This window comes from Oncorhynchus clarkii, chromosome 6, assembly GCF_045791955.1.
Source record: "Oncorhynchus clarkii lewisi isolate Uvic-CL-2024 chromosome 6, UVic_Ocla_1.0, whole genome shotgun sequence".
NCBI lineage: Eukaryota > Metazoa > Chordata > Actinopteri > Salmoniformes > Salmonidae > Oncorhynchus > Oncorhynchus clarkii.
Window position 1 is genome coordinate 76,739,539 of NC_092152.1, and position 17,295 is coordinate 76,756,833.

A 17,295-nucleotide genomic window follows, 5' to 3' on the forward strand; every position below is an offset into this window, starting at 1 on the left:
ATACTGAAGACATCAGAAGACTTTGTGTACACTTTATTCTTTCATTTCCAAGGTATTACTATTCTCCTAACAGCTGATCTGCGGCAGGTAGCCTATCACTTAGGAGCGTTGGGCCAGTAACAGAAAGGTCAGTTGTTCGAATCCCCGAGCCGGCTAGGTGAAAAATCTGTGTGCCCTTGAGCAAGGCACTTAACTCTAATTGCTCCTGTAAGATGCTTTGGACAAGAGTAACTGCCAAATGACAACAAACATGTACAAATCTGAGCAGATCTGTCAAATCTATGTCAGTTTTCTAAAATGAGCTCTAGCATATGACTCAACCCTGCTGTCTGTCCCCTCTCCGTTGTGGAGATGAGATAGGAAATGAGGGGATGAGGAGATGAGGTGTCCAGGCCCAGGCTGGCATCGTGGTAACTGCATCCTGTGAGTCTGGCTGAGACATGGCCACTGACGGTAGAGAGAGAGAGAGAGCAGAGTCAACACCATCTGGACCACCATACACACTCCAGCCCCACCGAACCTCACCGAGCGCCAGAAAGATGATTGCTAACAGCGTGATTATGGCTCTATTAGATTAGCCTAGCATTGTTTACGGGCTTGTGGGTTTGCCCGTGCCAAGTGTACCTACCACTACCCTCAGAGAGAGAGAGAGAGAGAGGAGCAGAAGGAGGTGAGGGGAACTGTTCAGCAGCTGCTGTAAGAGTCCTTTGCTCATTGCCTCGTGTTAGCCTACTCAGGGTGAAGTCTGAATGAATGGAGGAGAAAAATATGAATCCTTCAGAGAGGATGCCTGTTTGTCACTCACTGTGGTATAATTGGGCACATCCTGTAAGCACACACACACCCAAATGGTGTATCGTCCTCGTTTGCATGAGTAAGTAAGACACAGTTCATGTAACAATTCCTACATAATATTATAAGGCTCATACAGTATCACTTGCATATTCATATCCACATGTCGCTTAACATTAAGACTAAATGGCCCCATTTAAACATCTAAAGTCATTCTAGCCAAGCCTCATTCCCTACTAATGACCACAGCAGTTGCCCTCAACTGAGGATGTGATACATACAAGCATCTCTATCCTGGGAATATACAGTGGGGAGAACAAGTATTTGATACACTGCCGATTTTGCAGGTTTTCCCACTTACAAAAAATGTCTGTAATTTTTATCATAGGTACACTTCAACTGTGAGAGACGGAATCTAAAACAAAAATCCAGAAAATCACATTGTATGATTTTGAAATAATTAATTTGCATTTTATTGCATGACATAAGTATTTGATACATCAGAAAAGCAGAACTTAATATTTGGTACAGAAACCTTTGTTTGCAATTACAGAAATCATACGTTTCCTGTAGTTCTTGACCAGGTTTGCACACCCTGCTGCAGGGATTTTGGCCCACTCCTCCATACAGACCTTCTCCAGATCCTTCAGGTTTCGGGGCTGTCGCTGGGCAATACGGACTTGCAGCTCCCTCCAAAGATTTTCTATTGGGTTCAGGTCTGGAGACTGGCTAGGCCACTCCAGGACCTTGAGATGCTTCTTATGGAGCCACTCCTTAGTTGCCCTGGCTGTGTGTTTCGGGTCGCTGTCATGCTGGAAGACCCAGCCACGACCCATCTTCAATGCTCTTACTGAGGGAAGGAGGTTGTTGGCCAAGATCTTGCGATACATGGCCCCATCCATCCTCCCCTCAATACGGTGCAGTCGTCCTGTCTCCTTTGCAGAAAAGCATCTCCAAAGAATGATGTTTCCACCTCCATGATTCACGGTTGGGATGGTGTTCTTGGGGTTGTACTCATCCTTCTTCTTCCTCCAAACACGGCGAGTGGAGTTCAGACCAAAAAGCTTTTATTTTTGTCTCATCAGACCACATGACCTTCTGCCATGGATCATCCAGATGGTAATTGGCAAACTTCAGACGGGCCTGGACATGTGCTGGCTTGAGCAGGGGGACCTTGCGTGCGCTGCAGGATTTTTTATCCATGACGGCGTAGTGTGTTACTAATGGTTTTCTTTGAGACTGTGGTTCCAGCTCTCTTCAGGTCATTGACCAGGTCCTGCCGTGTAGTTCTGGGATGATCCCGCACCTTCCTCATGATCATTGATGCCCCACGAGGTGAGATCTTGCATGGAGCCCCAGACCGAGGGTGATTGACCGTCATCTTGAACTTCTTTCATTTTCTAATAATTGCGCCAACAGTTGTTGCCTTCTCACCAAGCTGCTTGCCTATTGTCCTGTAGCCCATCCCAGCCTTGTGCAGGTCTACAATTTTATCCCTGATGTCCTTACACAGCTCTATGGTCTTGGCCATTGTGGAGAGGTTGGAGACTGTTTGATTGAGTGTGTGGACAGGTGTCATTTATACAGGTAACGAGTTCGAACAGGTGCAGTTAATACAGGTAATGAGTGGAGAACAGGAGGGATTCTTAAAGAAAAACTAACAGGTCTGTGAGAGCCGGAATTCTTAATGGTTGGTAGGTGATCAAATACCTATGTCATGCAATAAAATGCAAATTAATTACTTAAAAATCATACAATGTGATTTTTGTTTTAGATTCCATCTCTCACAGTTGAAGTGTACCTAGGATAACAATTACAGACCTCTACATGCTTTGTAAGTAGGAAAACCTGCAAAATCGGCAGTGTATCAAATACTTGTTCTCCCCACTGTATGTGTGTGTGAGGGGGAATGCCCTGATAGCCACACGCCCAAATCCTCCAGGACTTCTCTTTTCTGCTCAGTAACAGTCCAATGGCCACTCTACACAACTCCTGCCTGACTCTATAAAAATCTGATTTGGGGTCAATTCCATGTCAATGAATTTCAGTAAATTCAGGAAGTAAAATAATTAGAATTTCAGTTTACTTCTTGACTGGATTGAAATGGAATCGACACCAACCCTGATAATAAATACAGCTTTATTCCACTCCACTGCCACTGATTCTGCCCTCTGCCACTGATTCTGCCCTCTGCCACTGATTCTGCCCACTGCCACTGATTCTGCCCTCTGCCACTGATTCTGCCCTCTGCCACTGATTCTGCCCTCTGCCACTGATTCTGCCCACTGCCACTGATTCTGCCCTCTGCCACTGATTCTGCCCACTGCCACTGATTCTGCCCACTGCCACTGATTCTGCCCTCTGCCACTGATTCTGCCCACCGCCACTGATTCTGCCCACTGCCACTGATTCTGCCCTCTGCCACTGATTCTGCCCACCGCCACTGATTCTGCCCACTGCCACTGATTCTGCCCTCTGCCACTGATTCTGCCCTCTGCCACTGATTCTGCCCACCGCCACTGATTCTGCCCACTGCCACTGATTCTGCCCTCTGCCACTGATTCTGCCCACCGCCACTGATTCTGCCCACTGCCACTGATTCTGCCCACCGCCACTGATTCTGCCCTCTGCCACTGATTCTGCCCTCTGCCACTGATTCTGCTCACTGCCACTGATTCTGCCCTCTGCCACTGATTCTGCCCACTGCCACTGATTCTGCCCACTGCCACTGATTCTGCTCACTGCCACTGATTCTGCCCTCTGCCACTGATTCTGCCCACTGCCACTGATTCTGCCCACTGCCACTGATTCTGCCCACTGCCACTGATTCTGCCCACTGCCACTGATTCTGCCCACTGCCACTGATTCTGCCCACTGCCACTGATTCTGCCCACTGCCACTAATTCTGCCGCCACTAATTCTGCCCACTGCCACTGATTCTGCCCACTGCCACTGATTCTGCCCACTGCCACTGATTCTGCCCACTGCCACTGATTCTGCCCACTGCCACTAATTCTGCCGCCACTAATTCTGCCCACTGCCACTGATTCTGCCCACTGCCACTGATTCTGCCCACTGCCACTGATTCTGCCCACTGCCACTGATTCTGCCCACTGCCACTGATTCTGCCCACTGCCACTAATTCTGCCGCCACTAATTCTGCCCACTGCCACTGATTCTGCCCACTGCCACTGATTCTGCCCACTGCCACTGATTCTGCCCACTGCCACTGATTCTGCCCACTGCCACTGATTCTGCCCACTGCCACTGATTCTGCCCACTGCCACTAATTCTGCCGCCACTAATTCTGCCCTCTGCCACTGATTCTGCCCACTGCCACTGATTCTGCCCACTGCCACTGATTCTGCCCACTGCCACTAATTCTGCCCACTGCCACTGATTCTGCCCACTGCCACTGATTCTGCCCTCTGCCACTGATTCTGCCCACTGCCACTGATTCTGCCCACCGCCACTGATTCTGCCCTCTGCCACTGATTCTGCCCACTGCCACTGATTCTGCCCACTGCCACTGATTCTGCCCACTGCCACTGATTCTGCCCTCTGCCACTGATTCTGCCCACTGCCATTGATTCTGCCCACTGCCACTGATTCTGCCCTCTGCCACTGATTCTGCCCTCTGCCACTGATTCTGCCCACTGCCATTGATTCTGCCCACTGCCACTGATTCTGCCCACTGCCACTGATTCTGCCCTCTGCCACTGATTCTGCCCTCTGCCACTGATTCTGCCCACTGCCACTGATTCTGCCCACTGCCACTGATTCTGCCCTCTGCCATTGATTCTGCCCACTGCGACTGATTGTTTTAGCTCTAATTAGCACCATGCTAGGGAATGAAGACATGATCACAGAAGTGGTGTGATTAGCCAAGCTCACTATATGCCAGGCCCAGTGCATGGGGAGCAGTGAAAGGTGTAGAAGAGGACGAGCCAAGTTTCCATTCTGGCTGGAGCTCTGGCATCGTTTCTCCTGTCTGTCTCCCACTGCTAATAGAGGGAGGGAACAGTGGGTCTGGGAAAGAGCTCTGTATAAGATTTTATCCATGTGTTTTCTTTCATTAACTTGAAATGTGTTACTGTTGTATGGAGTCTTCTAATATATAGTCAACCCCTTCATTGCCCTCTGAATAGAGTTGCTTTACTAATCCTCTCACTGATATGCCTGAGAGACAAGTCACCAACTCAAAGAGCCTCAGTGTCTTTCTGTCTTAATGCAGTCTCTGTTCTGTTCACACTCTTCCGCCTCCACTGCCCCGGCCCACCAAACCCAGGTTGGGTTTAGAAACTGGTTCACTACATTGCATTGAGGAGGTTATATGTGTTAAATAGCACCCCCTGTTGGCAAATAGAAGGAACATCAGTCAGCATACTGGCTGGTACAGTAAGATCTTTGAAATGGTGAATACAAACCTGTGTCCGTACACAAGTACTTTCTCCCTGTCTTTGGTGTACTAACACTGACTCTCTAGTCCCTCTCTCCTCTATCCCTCTTTCCTCCTCATCTCTCCTCTATCCCTCTCTCCTCTCTCCTCTATCCCTCTCTCCTCTATCTCTCTCCTCCTCCTCTCTCCTCTATCTCTCTCTCCTCCTCCTCTCTCCTCTATCCATCTCTACCCCTCTCTCCTCTATCCCTCTCTCCTCCTCCCCTCTCCTCTATATCTCTCCTCCTCCTCTCTTCTCTATCCCTCTCTCCTCCTCCTCTCTCCTCTATCCCTCTCTCCTCCTCCTCTCCTTTATCCCTCTCTCCTCCTCCTCTCTCCTCTATCCCTCTCTCCTCCTCCTCTCTTCTCTATCCCTCTCTCTTCCTCCTCTCTCCCACATCCCTCTCTCCTCCTCCTCTCTCCTCTATCCCTCTCTTCTCCTCTCTCCTCTATCCCTCTCTCCTCCTCCTCTCTCCTCTATCCCTCTCTCCTCCTTTCTCCTCTCTCCTTCTCTCCAGGTCTAACTGGTTGAAGCCGTGCTGTGGGCGGAGGGTAGCCCTGTGGCAGGTGTGTCTGCTCAGTGCAGGCTTCAACTGTTTCCTGGTGGCCCTGGTCATCCTGGTGGTGGTCTTCTTGACCCTGGAACTCCTCATAGACACCAAGCATCTACAATGTAACTATCTTTCCCATTGACAGTAAAGGAGGATCCTTATACACTGTGTTCTAGTGACTGTAGAAAGTTAGACTTGGGTAGTCCTGTGCTTCCTTGATTCTGTGACGCATGTTTTGGGATTACAGCCCATAGAGACAATTATCATGATGCTGCATTAACATGCGTTCCAACCTGTTTTATAAACATGATTACATTTCTTACCAATGAGAGGAAACTCCGGCGACTAAAAGGCCCATATGAGAGAGAAACAGCATTGCCAACCGGGATAGTAAATTAGTCTATGAACTGGTCTCTACTCAACAGCACTGACTGTCTGGGCAGGTGTCATCATCGCATTACATTACGGACTGTAAGCCATGGTTACGTCCCGAATGGTATCCTATCCCCTATATACTGCACTACTTTTGACCAGAACCATTTGGGCCCTGATCAAAAGTAGTGCACTATACAGGGAATAGGACACCGTTTGAGACGCACGTCAAGAGACAGGTCTGTATTGACAGATGATCCTCTCTCTGCTCTGGAGACGACAGGACACCAGTCACAGATGCATTACCATAGACTCCGACTGTCCTGGCTGTCCTGTTGCCAGCTCTGGAAAGACACATGGAGGGAGTAGGAAGAAGGGGAGGAGGATGGGGGAGATGGGGGGATACAGGGAGATAAAGGGAGGGATAAATGGGCTGATGGACTGATGGATGGGGAAGGAGAAGTAGAGCGGGAGCATTCACAACACTGTTAGATGGAAATGAGGAATAGTGGTAAAAGTCATGATGTAATGTCAATGCACCATTCTTCTGCCAGATTTTGAGAAAAAATAAATATGGTTGGACAGATGTAGACATTCACAGGACATGGTAGTGTTGCTCTTGATTCCATTAAGAACAAGCGTCAAAAGTGGAATCATCCTTTAAAGATATACTTCTCCTTGGTGCAACCGCTGTGTCAGATTTCAAAAAAGCTTTACTGAAAAAGCACACCATGCAATAATCTGAGTACAGCGCTCAGGCACCAAAACAAGCCATACAGATACCCGCCATGTTGTGGAGTCAACAGAAGTCAGAAATAGCATTATAAATATTCACTTACCTTTGATGATCTTCATCGGAATGCACTCCCAGGAATCGCAGTTCCACAATAAATGTTTGTTTTGTTCGATAAAGCCCATAATTTATTGTCCAAATACCTCCTTTTTGTTTGCACGTTTAGTTCACAAATCCAAATTCAGGAGGCACAGGCACTTAGTCCAGACGAAAAGTCAAAAAGTTCCATTACAGTTCGTAGAAATATGTCAAACGATGTATAGAATCAATCTTTAGGATGTTTTTATCATAAATCTTCAATAATATTCCACCAGGACAATTCCTTTGCCTTTAGAAATGAAAAGGAACACAGCTCACTCTCACGGCTGCGCACATGACTTAGCTCATGGCATTCTGCCAGACCTCTTAGCCAAACAGCTCTTATTCGCTCCCCCTTCACAGTTGAAGCCTGAAACAAGGTTCTAAAGACTGTTGACATCTAGTGGAAGCCGTAGGAAGTGCAATCGGACCAAATTTACACTGTATCTTGGATAGGCAAAGACTTGAAAACTCAGATTTCCCACTTCCGGGTTGGATTTTTTCCCAGGTTTTTGCCTGCCATATGAGTTCTGTTATACTCACAGACATAATTCAAACAGTTTTAGAAACTTCAGGGTGTTTTCTATCCAAATATACTCATACTATGCATATCTTAGCTTCTGGGCCTGAGTAGCAGGCAGTTTACTCTGGGCACCTTATTCATCCAAGCTACTCAATACTGCCCCCCAGCCATAAGAAGTTAAGATACACATTTTTCTCTTTTGTTATTTATTCCAGTTGCCAATGCTATTCAATTTGCCAGCGTCATCCATTGGATCAGCCTTGCCATCCTTTCACTCTTCTTCACTGAGGTAATGACACACACACACACACACACACACACACACACACACACACACACACACACACACACACACACACACACACACACACACACACACACACACACACAGGGTTAAGTAATAATTCAAGAGGAGGTTAACAAGGTTTAGGGCTTGGGTTACAGTCATATGATCCACCCAACACCTTATAACACTCCCTGACACTATAGATGAAAGGTGTCAGATGGGAATGGTATTCAAGGTCTATATATTAAAAACTAAACTATAGTTACTGTAACTATAGAGAGCTTGACTTATTAAATGGTTATAATAATAATATGTTTCCTATCCACCAATCAGAGAATGTCCTTCTCTGCTTCTCTCTTTCAGTGGAGCCGTTGTTGTCACAATGTGCTACTACTGTATGATGAATGAGACAGGCCACTTTTACATTGTCACCCTTTCATCATGATTAGATTGTAACTCTATCATTTTCCTTTTCAAAATAAAGGACCCTCCCAACCCCGATTAGAATGTAACTCTATCATCCTCCTTTTCAAAATAAAAGACCTTCCCAACCCCGATTAGAATGTAACTCTATCATCCTCCTTTTCAAAATAAAGGACCCCCCCAACCCAACACTAGTGTGTGTTACTGTACATACAGTAGATGTATGTAATGGATCAGGTAAGATCAGACAATTAGGAGGGCCATTGTACAGTGTCCAGGATCAATATCCTTTCCCACATTCTAATTGATCGAAAGACTTGTAAAAAGTACCCTACAGTAACACATACTAGTGTTGGGTTGGGGGGGTCCTTTATACACTTAGGTTGTCATTAAAACTCATTTTTCAACCACTCCACTAATTTCTTGTTAACAAACTGTAGTTTTGGTAAGTCAGTTAGGACATCTACTTTGTGCATGACACAAGTAATTTTTCCAACAATTATTTACAGATTTACAGACAGATGATTTAACTTATAATTCACGGTATCACAATTCCGGTGGGTCAGAAGTTTACATACACTGAGTTGACTGTGCCTTTAAACAGCTTGTAAAATTGCAGAAAATATTTTCATATCTTTAGAAGCTTCTGATAGGCTAATTGACATAATTTGAGTCAATTGGAGGTGTACCTGTGGATGTATTTCAAGGCCTACCTTCAAACTCAGTGCCTTTTTGCTTGACATCATTGGAAAATCAAAAAGAATCAGCCAAAACCTCAGAAGAACAATTGTAGACCTCCACAAGTCTGGTTCATCCTTGGGATGAATTTCCAAATGCCTGAAGGTACCATGTTCATCTGTACAAACAATAGTACGCAAGTATAAACACCATGGGACCACGCAGCCATCATACCACTCAGGAAGGAGACGGGTTCTGTCTCCTAGAGATGAACTTACTTTGGTGAGATAAGTGCAAATCAATTCCAGAACAACAGCAAAGGACCTTGTGAAGATGCTGGAGCAAACAGGTACAAAAGTAAAAACGAGTCCTATATCGACATAACCTGAAAGGCCGCTCAGCAAGGAAGAAGCCACTGCTCCAAAACCGTCATAAAAAAGCCAGACAACGGTTTGCAACTGCACATGGGGACGAAGATCGTACTTTTTGGAGAAATGTCCTCTGGTCTGATTAAACAAAAAGATACCTGTTTGGCCATAATGACCATCGTTATGTTTGGAGGAAAAAAGAGGAGGCTTGCAAGCCAAAGAACACCATCCCAACCGTGAAGCACGGGGGTGGCAGCATCATGTTGTGGAGGTGCTTTGCTGCAGGAGGGACTGGTGCACTTCACATGGCATCATGAGGGAGGAAAATTATGTGGATATATTGAAGCAACATCTCAAGACATCAGTCAGGAAGTTAAAGGTTGTTCGCAAATGGGTCTTCCAAATGGACAATGACCCCAATCATACTTCCAAAGTTGTGGCAAAATGGCTTAAGGACAACAAAGTCAAGGTATTGGATTGGCCATCACAAAGCCCTGACCTCAATCCCATAGAACATTTGTGGGCAGAACTGGAAAAGCATGTGTGAGCAAGGAGGCCTATACAAACCTGACTCAGTTACACCAGCTCTGTCAGGAGGTATGGGCCAAAATTCACCCAACCTATTGTGGGAAGCTTGTGGAAGGCTACCTGAAACGTTTTACCCAAGTTAAACAATTTAAAGGCAATGCTACCAAATACTAATTGAGTGTATGCATACGTACTTCTGACCCACTGGGTAGCTGATGAAAGATATAAAGCTGAAAGAAATCATTCCCTCTTACTATTATTCTGACATTTCACATTCTTAAAATAAAGTGGTGATCCTAACTGACCTAAGACAGAGAATTTTTTACTAGGATTAAATGTCAGGAATTGTGAAAAACTGAGTTTAAATGTATTTGGCTAAGGTGTATGTAAACTTCCGACTTCAACTGTATATGTTACTTCTGTGACCATGTAGAATAGGAAGGCTTGAGTCAAAGAAAGCCTACGTTCACAGCAGCAGTATAAAAATGGAGACTGTAACTTGTTCCGTCTTTTTTTGTCCATATTCAAATGATGTTTCAGAATGTGTTGAAACCTGAGGAGAGTGAGAATATTTCACCTTGTCATGGGAGAGGTTGTATTTGGCTTTTCTCCTCCCCTTCCATTCTTTCTCGCTCTCCCTCTTTTCACAGACTGTCTTCAGGATTGTAGTCCTTGGGATTTGGGACTACATTGAGAACAAAGTAGAGGTAAGATTAATTACGTAAGCTTCATAGCAAGTAATGAAAATATAATAACTTTCCCTCGAGAAATCATGAGTTTTATCATTGAACAATTTTTTTCTTCCACGAATCAATTCACATTACAAATGTTAAATGTTAAATGCTGCCAAAAGGTCTATGTGCATTGTAATCTTCCTCATATAATAAACCTCAATGTAATATCTCCTAAAAACAATGTGTAATTTCTCCTAATGACAATGTGTAATATCTCCTAATGACAGTGTGTAATATCTCCTAATGACAATGTGTAATATCTCCTAATGACAGTGTGTAATATCTCCTAATGACAATGTGTAATATCTCCTAATGACAGTGTGTAATATCTCCTAATGACAATGTGTAATATCTCCTAATGACAGTGTGTAATATCTCCTAAAAACAATGTGTAATATCTCCTAATGACAATGTGTAATATCTCCTAATGACAGTGTGTAATATCTCCTAATGACAGTGTGTATTATCTCCTAAAAACAATGTGTAATATCTCCTAATGACAATGTGTAATATCTCCTAATGACAGTGTGTAATATCTCCTAATGACAGTGTGTATTATCTCCTAATGACAGTGTGTAATAATATCTCCTAATGACAGTGTGTAATATCTCCTAAAAACAATGTGTAATATCTCCTAATGACAGTGTGTAATATCTCCTAATAACAGCGTGTAATATCTCCTAATGACAGTGTGTAATATCTCCTAATGACAATGTGTAATATCTCCTAATGACAGTGTGTAATATCTCCTAATAACAGTGTGTATTATCTCCTAATAACAGCATGTAATATCTCCTAAGGCTGTGACAGTGTGGCATGTGATGTGTGTTTGTGTGTACCCATGCCTGCATGTGTGGGCATGTCTGTATGTGCTTGCGTGTGTGTGTGTGTGTGTGTGTGTGTGTGTGGGCATGTCTGTATGTGCTTGCGTGTGTGTGTGTATGTGTGTGTGTGTGTGTGTGTCTGCTCCCTGCAGGTGTTTGACGGGGCAGTCATCGTATTGTCCCTGGCTCCTATGGTAGCCTCCACGGTAGCCAACGGCCCCGGCAGTCCCTGGGACGCCATCAGCCTCATCATCACCCTGCGCATCTGGAGGGTCAAGAGAATCATCGACGGTGAGACTGAGGGTGGAGCAGACCAGACGCTCCCTTGTGCTCCTTCTTCCCCTATCTATCTATCTATCTGTCCGTCCGTCCGTCCGTCCGTCCGTCCAGTCCAGTCCAGTCCAGTCCAGTCCAGTCAAAGCCCTGCTGGTGGATGTCTTACTAGAGTCATCCTGACCTAGGTGAAGTCATCGTCCCTCTCAGTCAACAGCTTCCCTTAGTGTTCTTGGTATTACTCTTAGATGGATGGTTAGTTAGTTCGGTATGATTGGTTCTAGTGAGATATTATTGAAAAATTCAACAACCTTACATTGTACCAACAGATGACATTGAACTTGAACTATCAGTCCTTAATTATTACACCTGACTGATCTTCTACGAGAGGGACTATGACTGGGATACGTGGTTGTCTCACCTAGCTATCTTCAGATGAATGCACTTTGTAAGTCTGCTAAATGACAGAAATGTAAAAAATGTATTATATTTTTGATTCACAATTTTAGCGCTAAATTCTAAAATATCATACTTCACCTAAGGATGATAAAGTCTATAGCTTATTCAATACATGATTGGCAGCACGACCCCATTCTCCCCATGATTATACACATTATTTACTATTCACAACAATATGATTATTGATCGTCCATTGGAGTAAATTTCCACCCGTTCTCCTACATAAACTGGTATTGATCCTAAGCCCTGTTTAAACAGATTTAGAAAAGCCATGATAATGACTATACTGGCTGTTCTATGTTATGCTAATGTAATGCAGATTGATTTCTAACAGGAGGTCACCCTCAGTCTCAGTGAGAGCTGTGCATGATCAACCTACAGACCTCAGTCTCAGTGAGAGCTGTGCATGATCAACCTACAGACGTCAGTCTCAGTGAGAGCTGTGCATGATCAACCTACAGACCTCAGTCTCAGTGAGAGCTGTGCATGATCAACCTACAGACCTCAGTCTCAGTGAGAGCTGTGCATGATCAACCTACAGGCCTCAGTCTCAGTGAGAGCTGTGCATGATCAACCTACAGACCTCAGTCTCAGTGAGAGCTGTGCATGATCAACCTAGAGACCTCAGTCTCAGTGAGAGCTGTGCGTGATCAACCTACAGACCTCAGTCTCAGTGAGAGCTGTGCGTGATCAACCTACAGACTTCAGTCTCAGTGAGAGCTGTGCATGATCAACCGACCTCAGTCTCTCTAGCTATAGACAGTATACTTACATGACCTCACCTTCAGCTCTGCGTGTCTGATTGACCAATCTCCAGACCAGAAACAGTGTACATACAGTACATCACCTATGTAATCTACATAAGTTTACATAGACCTACATAAGTCTACATAGACCTACATACACTGAGTGTACAAAACATTAAGGACACCTGCTATTTCTGTGACACAGACAGACCAGGTGAAATCAGGTGAAAGCTATGATCCCTTATTGATGTCACTAGTTAAATCCCCTTGAAGGGGAGGAGAAAGGTTAAATAATGATTTTTAAGCTTTGAGACATTGAGACATGGATTGTGTGTGTGCACCATTCAGAGGGTGAATGGGTGAGACAAAATATTTAGGTGCCTTTGAACAAGGTATGGCGGTAGTTGCCAGGCGCACCAGTTTGTGTCAAGAACTGCAATGGTGCTGGGTTTTTCATGCTCAACAGTTTCCCGTGTGAATCAAGAATGGTCCACCACTCAAGGGACATCCAGCCAACTTGACACAACTGTGGGAAACATGGGCCAGTATTCCTGTGGAATTGCGCTGGCGAATTGAGGCTGTTTTGAGGGCAAAAGGGGGGGTCAACTGAATTTTAGGAAGGTGTCCTTAATGTTTTCATACCCTCAGTGTCAGAGCTACATATAATATGAAATACTGTACATATAGTTTGTCCTAGTATTTTTGCCAATACAGGTGAAGTTAACTAATTTGTCAACTCTGCATGCTAAATACGATATTAGCATTTTGAGAAAGTACGTTCAAATCCAACACTAGTCATATCAGAAAATGGTGCAGTAATCATGATGTGGTACATCTAAAGCATGTTAAGTTGTTTTTAGACTTCAACAGAAGAAACGCTCAACGGCATTGATTCATTCTGCAGCAATTCAATAACTATAGAGAACAACTTAGTCCTTCACATTCCTTCACAGTATCTGTCTCCAGGCGTGTTTGTTTGCATGTGTTTGAGTGATTGAGTTGGGTAGTTAGGCAGCCAGCCACGCTCAGCAAGAACATCAAACTCACACCTATACAGTAAGTGCAGGAGAGTGGAGAGCAACATCGATTACACACCAAGAAATATGTAATAAAATAGAATACATTCTTTCCTCTTTCACTGAAAAAGTATCAGATAAATGAATGGTGGGAGAGAGAGAGAGACAGGGAGAGAGAGAAAGACAGAGAGAGGGAGACAGACAGGGAGAGAGAGAAAGACAGAGAGAGAGAAAGAGAGTGGGGAGGGAGGGAGGGAGAGACAGAGAGAGAGAGAAGGGCAGAGAGAGGGGGGAGGAGTAGAGAGTGAGATGGTGAGAGAGAGGGAAAGCCCTTGAATTGAATTGAGAGAGAGAGGTGTGGAGGCCAGGGGCTTTGCACTTGGCCTGAGCTAAGAGGTGAAAGTGGAAAAGGCTCTTGTGACAGAGGTGCTGTGGAATCAACCATGGTGCGAATTACACTGTTGCTTGGCATGTCCTGCCATGCCAGCAGCTGTCAGCAGTCACACGCACGCACGCACGCACACACACACACACACACACACAGTACACCAGCCGTCTTTGACATGCTTATTATAGCCATGCACAAATTGGGCAGCTAATAATCCCCCACTTCAGCTTCCCCTTGGTGAATGTGAATTTGGCTGTGCCTGCCTGCCCCCTCTGCTCTGCTCCCTTCCCCTTGTTAAGTGTGAGTTCTGCTGTGCCTGTCTCCCCCCTTTGCTCTCCCCGGCCCTGAGTTCCACTGTTTCATCCTCCCCCCTCTGCTCTCCCCACCATACATTCTGCTGTGCTCTTCCGGCCTGCCCCCTCTGCTGTCTCCCTTCCTCTTCCTGCGTATTGACAGCTCTATTAATAGGCTATGGGAGAGCAGAACAGAGCAGAGCTGCCATAGAGAGATGGCTGCAGGCACTGCCTGCTGTCAGTAGTTCACTAGTAGGTCTCCTCTGCTGTAGAGGGCTTGGTTATTCACTCTGCTGCTTCCCAGTCTGTATGGCCTACTAATGTGGCCCTACTCAGGAGAGTCAGCAGTAGCAGGAGAGCAGCTGTGCACTAAGGTCACTGTGTAGAACAGAAGAGGGAATATTACTCAGCTGAAGTCAATAACACAGCATGTGGACTTCTATGTCTTGCGTGTTTAAATAGCACATGTATTAGAGTTGCTCATGAATGCGTGTGTGCATGTGTTTGGTTTTGAGAGAAGATATGGTCTAATCCTGTCTCTCTCGCTCCCCTTTCGCTTCTCTCTCTCTCTCTCTCTCTCTCTCTCTCTCTCTCTCTCTTCTCTCTCTGTCTCTTCGCTCTTTATCTGTCTCTTCCCTCTATCTGTCTCTTCTCTCTATCTCCCTATCTATTCTCTCTCTCTGTCTCTTCCCTCTCTCTCTCTGTCGCGTCCCACTATCTCTCTCCTCTCTATCTCTTCTCTATCTGTCTCTTCCCTCTCTCTTCTCCTCTCTTCTCTCCTCTATCTGTCTCTTCTCTCCTCTATCTGTCTCTTCTCTCTCTCTTTCTCTCTCTCTCTCTCTCTCTCTCTCGCTCTCTCTCTCTCTCTCTCTCTCTCTCTCTCTCTCTCTCTCTCTCTCTCTCTCTCTCTCAATTCAATTCAATTTATTGGCATGGGAAACATGTGTTAACATTGCCAAAGCAGGTGAGGTAGATAATATACAAAAGTGAAATAAACAATAAAAATTAACAGTAAACATTACAAATGTCATATTACGTACAGTGTTGCTGGTTAAGGGTACACAAGGGAAAATAAATAAGTAAATTGTATTTACAATGGTGTTTATTCTTCACTGGTTGCCCTTTTCTTGTGGCAACAGGTCACAAATCAGCTGCTGTGATGGCACACTGTGTAATCTGAGGGAAATATGTGTCTCGAATATGGTCATACATTGGACAGGAGGTTAGGAAGTGCAGCTCAGTTTCCACCTCATTTTGTGGGCAGTGTGCACATAGCCTGTCTTCTCTTGAGAGCCATGTCTGCCTACGGCGGCCTTTCTCAATAGCAAGGCTATGCTCACTGAGTCTGTACATAGTCAAAGCTTTCCTTAATTTTGGGTCAGTCACAGTGGTCAGGTATTCTGCCACTGTGTACTCTCTGTTTAGGGCCAAATAGCTATCTAGTTTGCTCTGTTTTTTTTGTTAATTCTTTCCAATGAGTCAAGTAATTATCTTTTTGTTTTCTCATGATTTGATTGGGTCTAATTGTGCTGCTGTCCTGGGGCTCTGTTGGGTCTGTTTGTGTTTGTGAACAGAGCCCCAGGACCAGCTTGCTTAGGGGACTCTTCTCCAGGTTAATTTCTCTGTAGGTGATGGCTTCGTTATGGAAGGTTTGGGAATCACTTCCTTTTAGGTGGTTGTAGAATTTAATGGCTCTTTTCTGGATTTTGATAATTAGTGGGTATCAGCCTAATTCTGATCTGCATGCATTATTTGGTGTTCTACATTGCTCCCAGACAGACTAAACAACTTCTTTGCCCGCTTTGAGGACAATACAGTGCCACTGACACTGCCCGCAACCAAAACATGCAGACTCTCCTTCACTGCAGCCGAGGTGAGTAAAACATTTAAACGTGTTAACCCTCGCAAGGCTGCAGGCCCAGACGGCATCCCCAGCCGCGCCCTCAGAGCATGCGCAGACCAGCTGGCTGGTGTGTTTACGGACATATTCAATCAATCCCTATCCCAGTCTGTTGTTCCCACATGCTTCAAGAGGGCCACCATTGTTCCTGTTCCCAAGAAAGCTAAGGTAACTGAGCTAAACGACTACCGCCCCGTAGCACTCACTTCCGTCATCATGAAGTGCTTTGAGAGACTAGTCAAGGACCATATCACCTCCACCCTACCTGACACCCTAGACCCACTCCAATTTGCTTACCGCCCAAATAGGTCCACAGACGATGCAATCTCAACCACACTGCACACTGCCCTAACCCATCTGGACAAGAGGAATACCTATGTGAGAATGCTGTTCATCGATTACAGCTCAGCATTTAACACCATAGTACCCTCCAAACTCGTCATTAAGCTCGAGACCCTGGGTCTCGACCCCGCCCTGTGCAACTGGGTACTGGACTTCCTGATGGGCCGCCCCCAGGTGGTGAGGGTAGGTAACAACATCTCCACCCGGCTGATCCTCAACACTGGGGCCCCACAAGGGTGCGTTCTGAGCCCTCTCCTGTACTCCCTGTTCACCCACGACTGCGTGGCCATGCACGCCTCCAACTCAATCATCAAGTTTGCGGACGACACAACAGTGGTAGGCTTGATTACCAACAACGACGAGACGGCCTACAGGGAGGAGGTGAGGGCCCTCGGAGTGTGGTGTCAGGAAAATAACCTCACACTCAACGTCAACAAAACTAAGGAGATGATTGTGGACTTCAGGAAACAGCAGAGGGAACACACCCTAT

The 17,295-nt window shown here is 45.4% G+C and overlaps 1 protein-coding gene across 1 annotated transcript in view; it reads left to right on the plus strand.

The window, feature by feature from the left end:
- The window catches only part of LOC139412239 (transmembrane protein 266-like), an 89,460-nt gene that overhangs the window by 42,874 nt on the left and 29,291 nt on the right, over positions 1-17,295 (plus strand). The window contains exons 4-8 of the mRNA XM_071159071.1: positions 5,749-5,903; positions 7,763-7,836; positions 10,481-10,537; positions 11,365-11,399; positions 11,474-11,679. Coding sequence (XP_071015172.1) covers positions 5,749-5,903; positions 7,763-7,836; positions 10,481-10,537; positions 11,365-11,399; positions 11,474-11,679 — 527 coding nt within the window. The remainder of the gene's footprint in view (positions 1-5,748; positions 5,904-7,762; positions 7,837-10,480; positions 10,538-11,364; positions 11,400-11,473; positions 11,680-17,295) is intronic.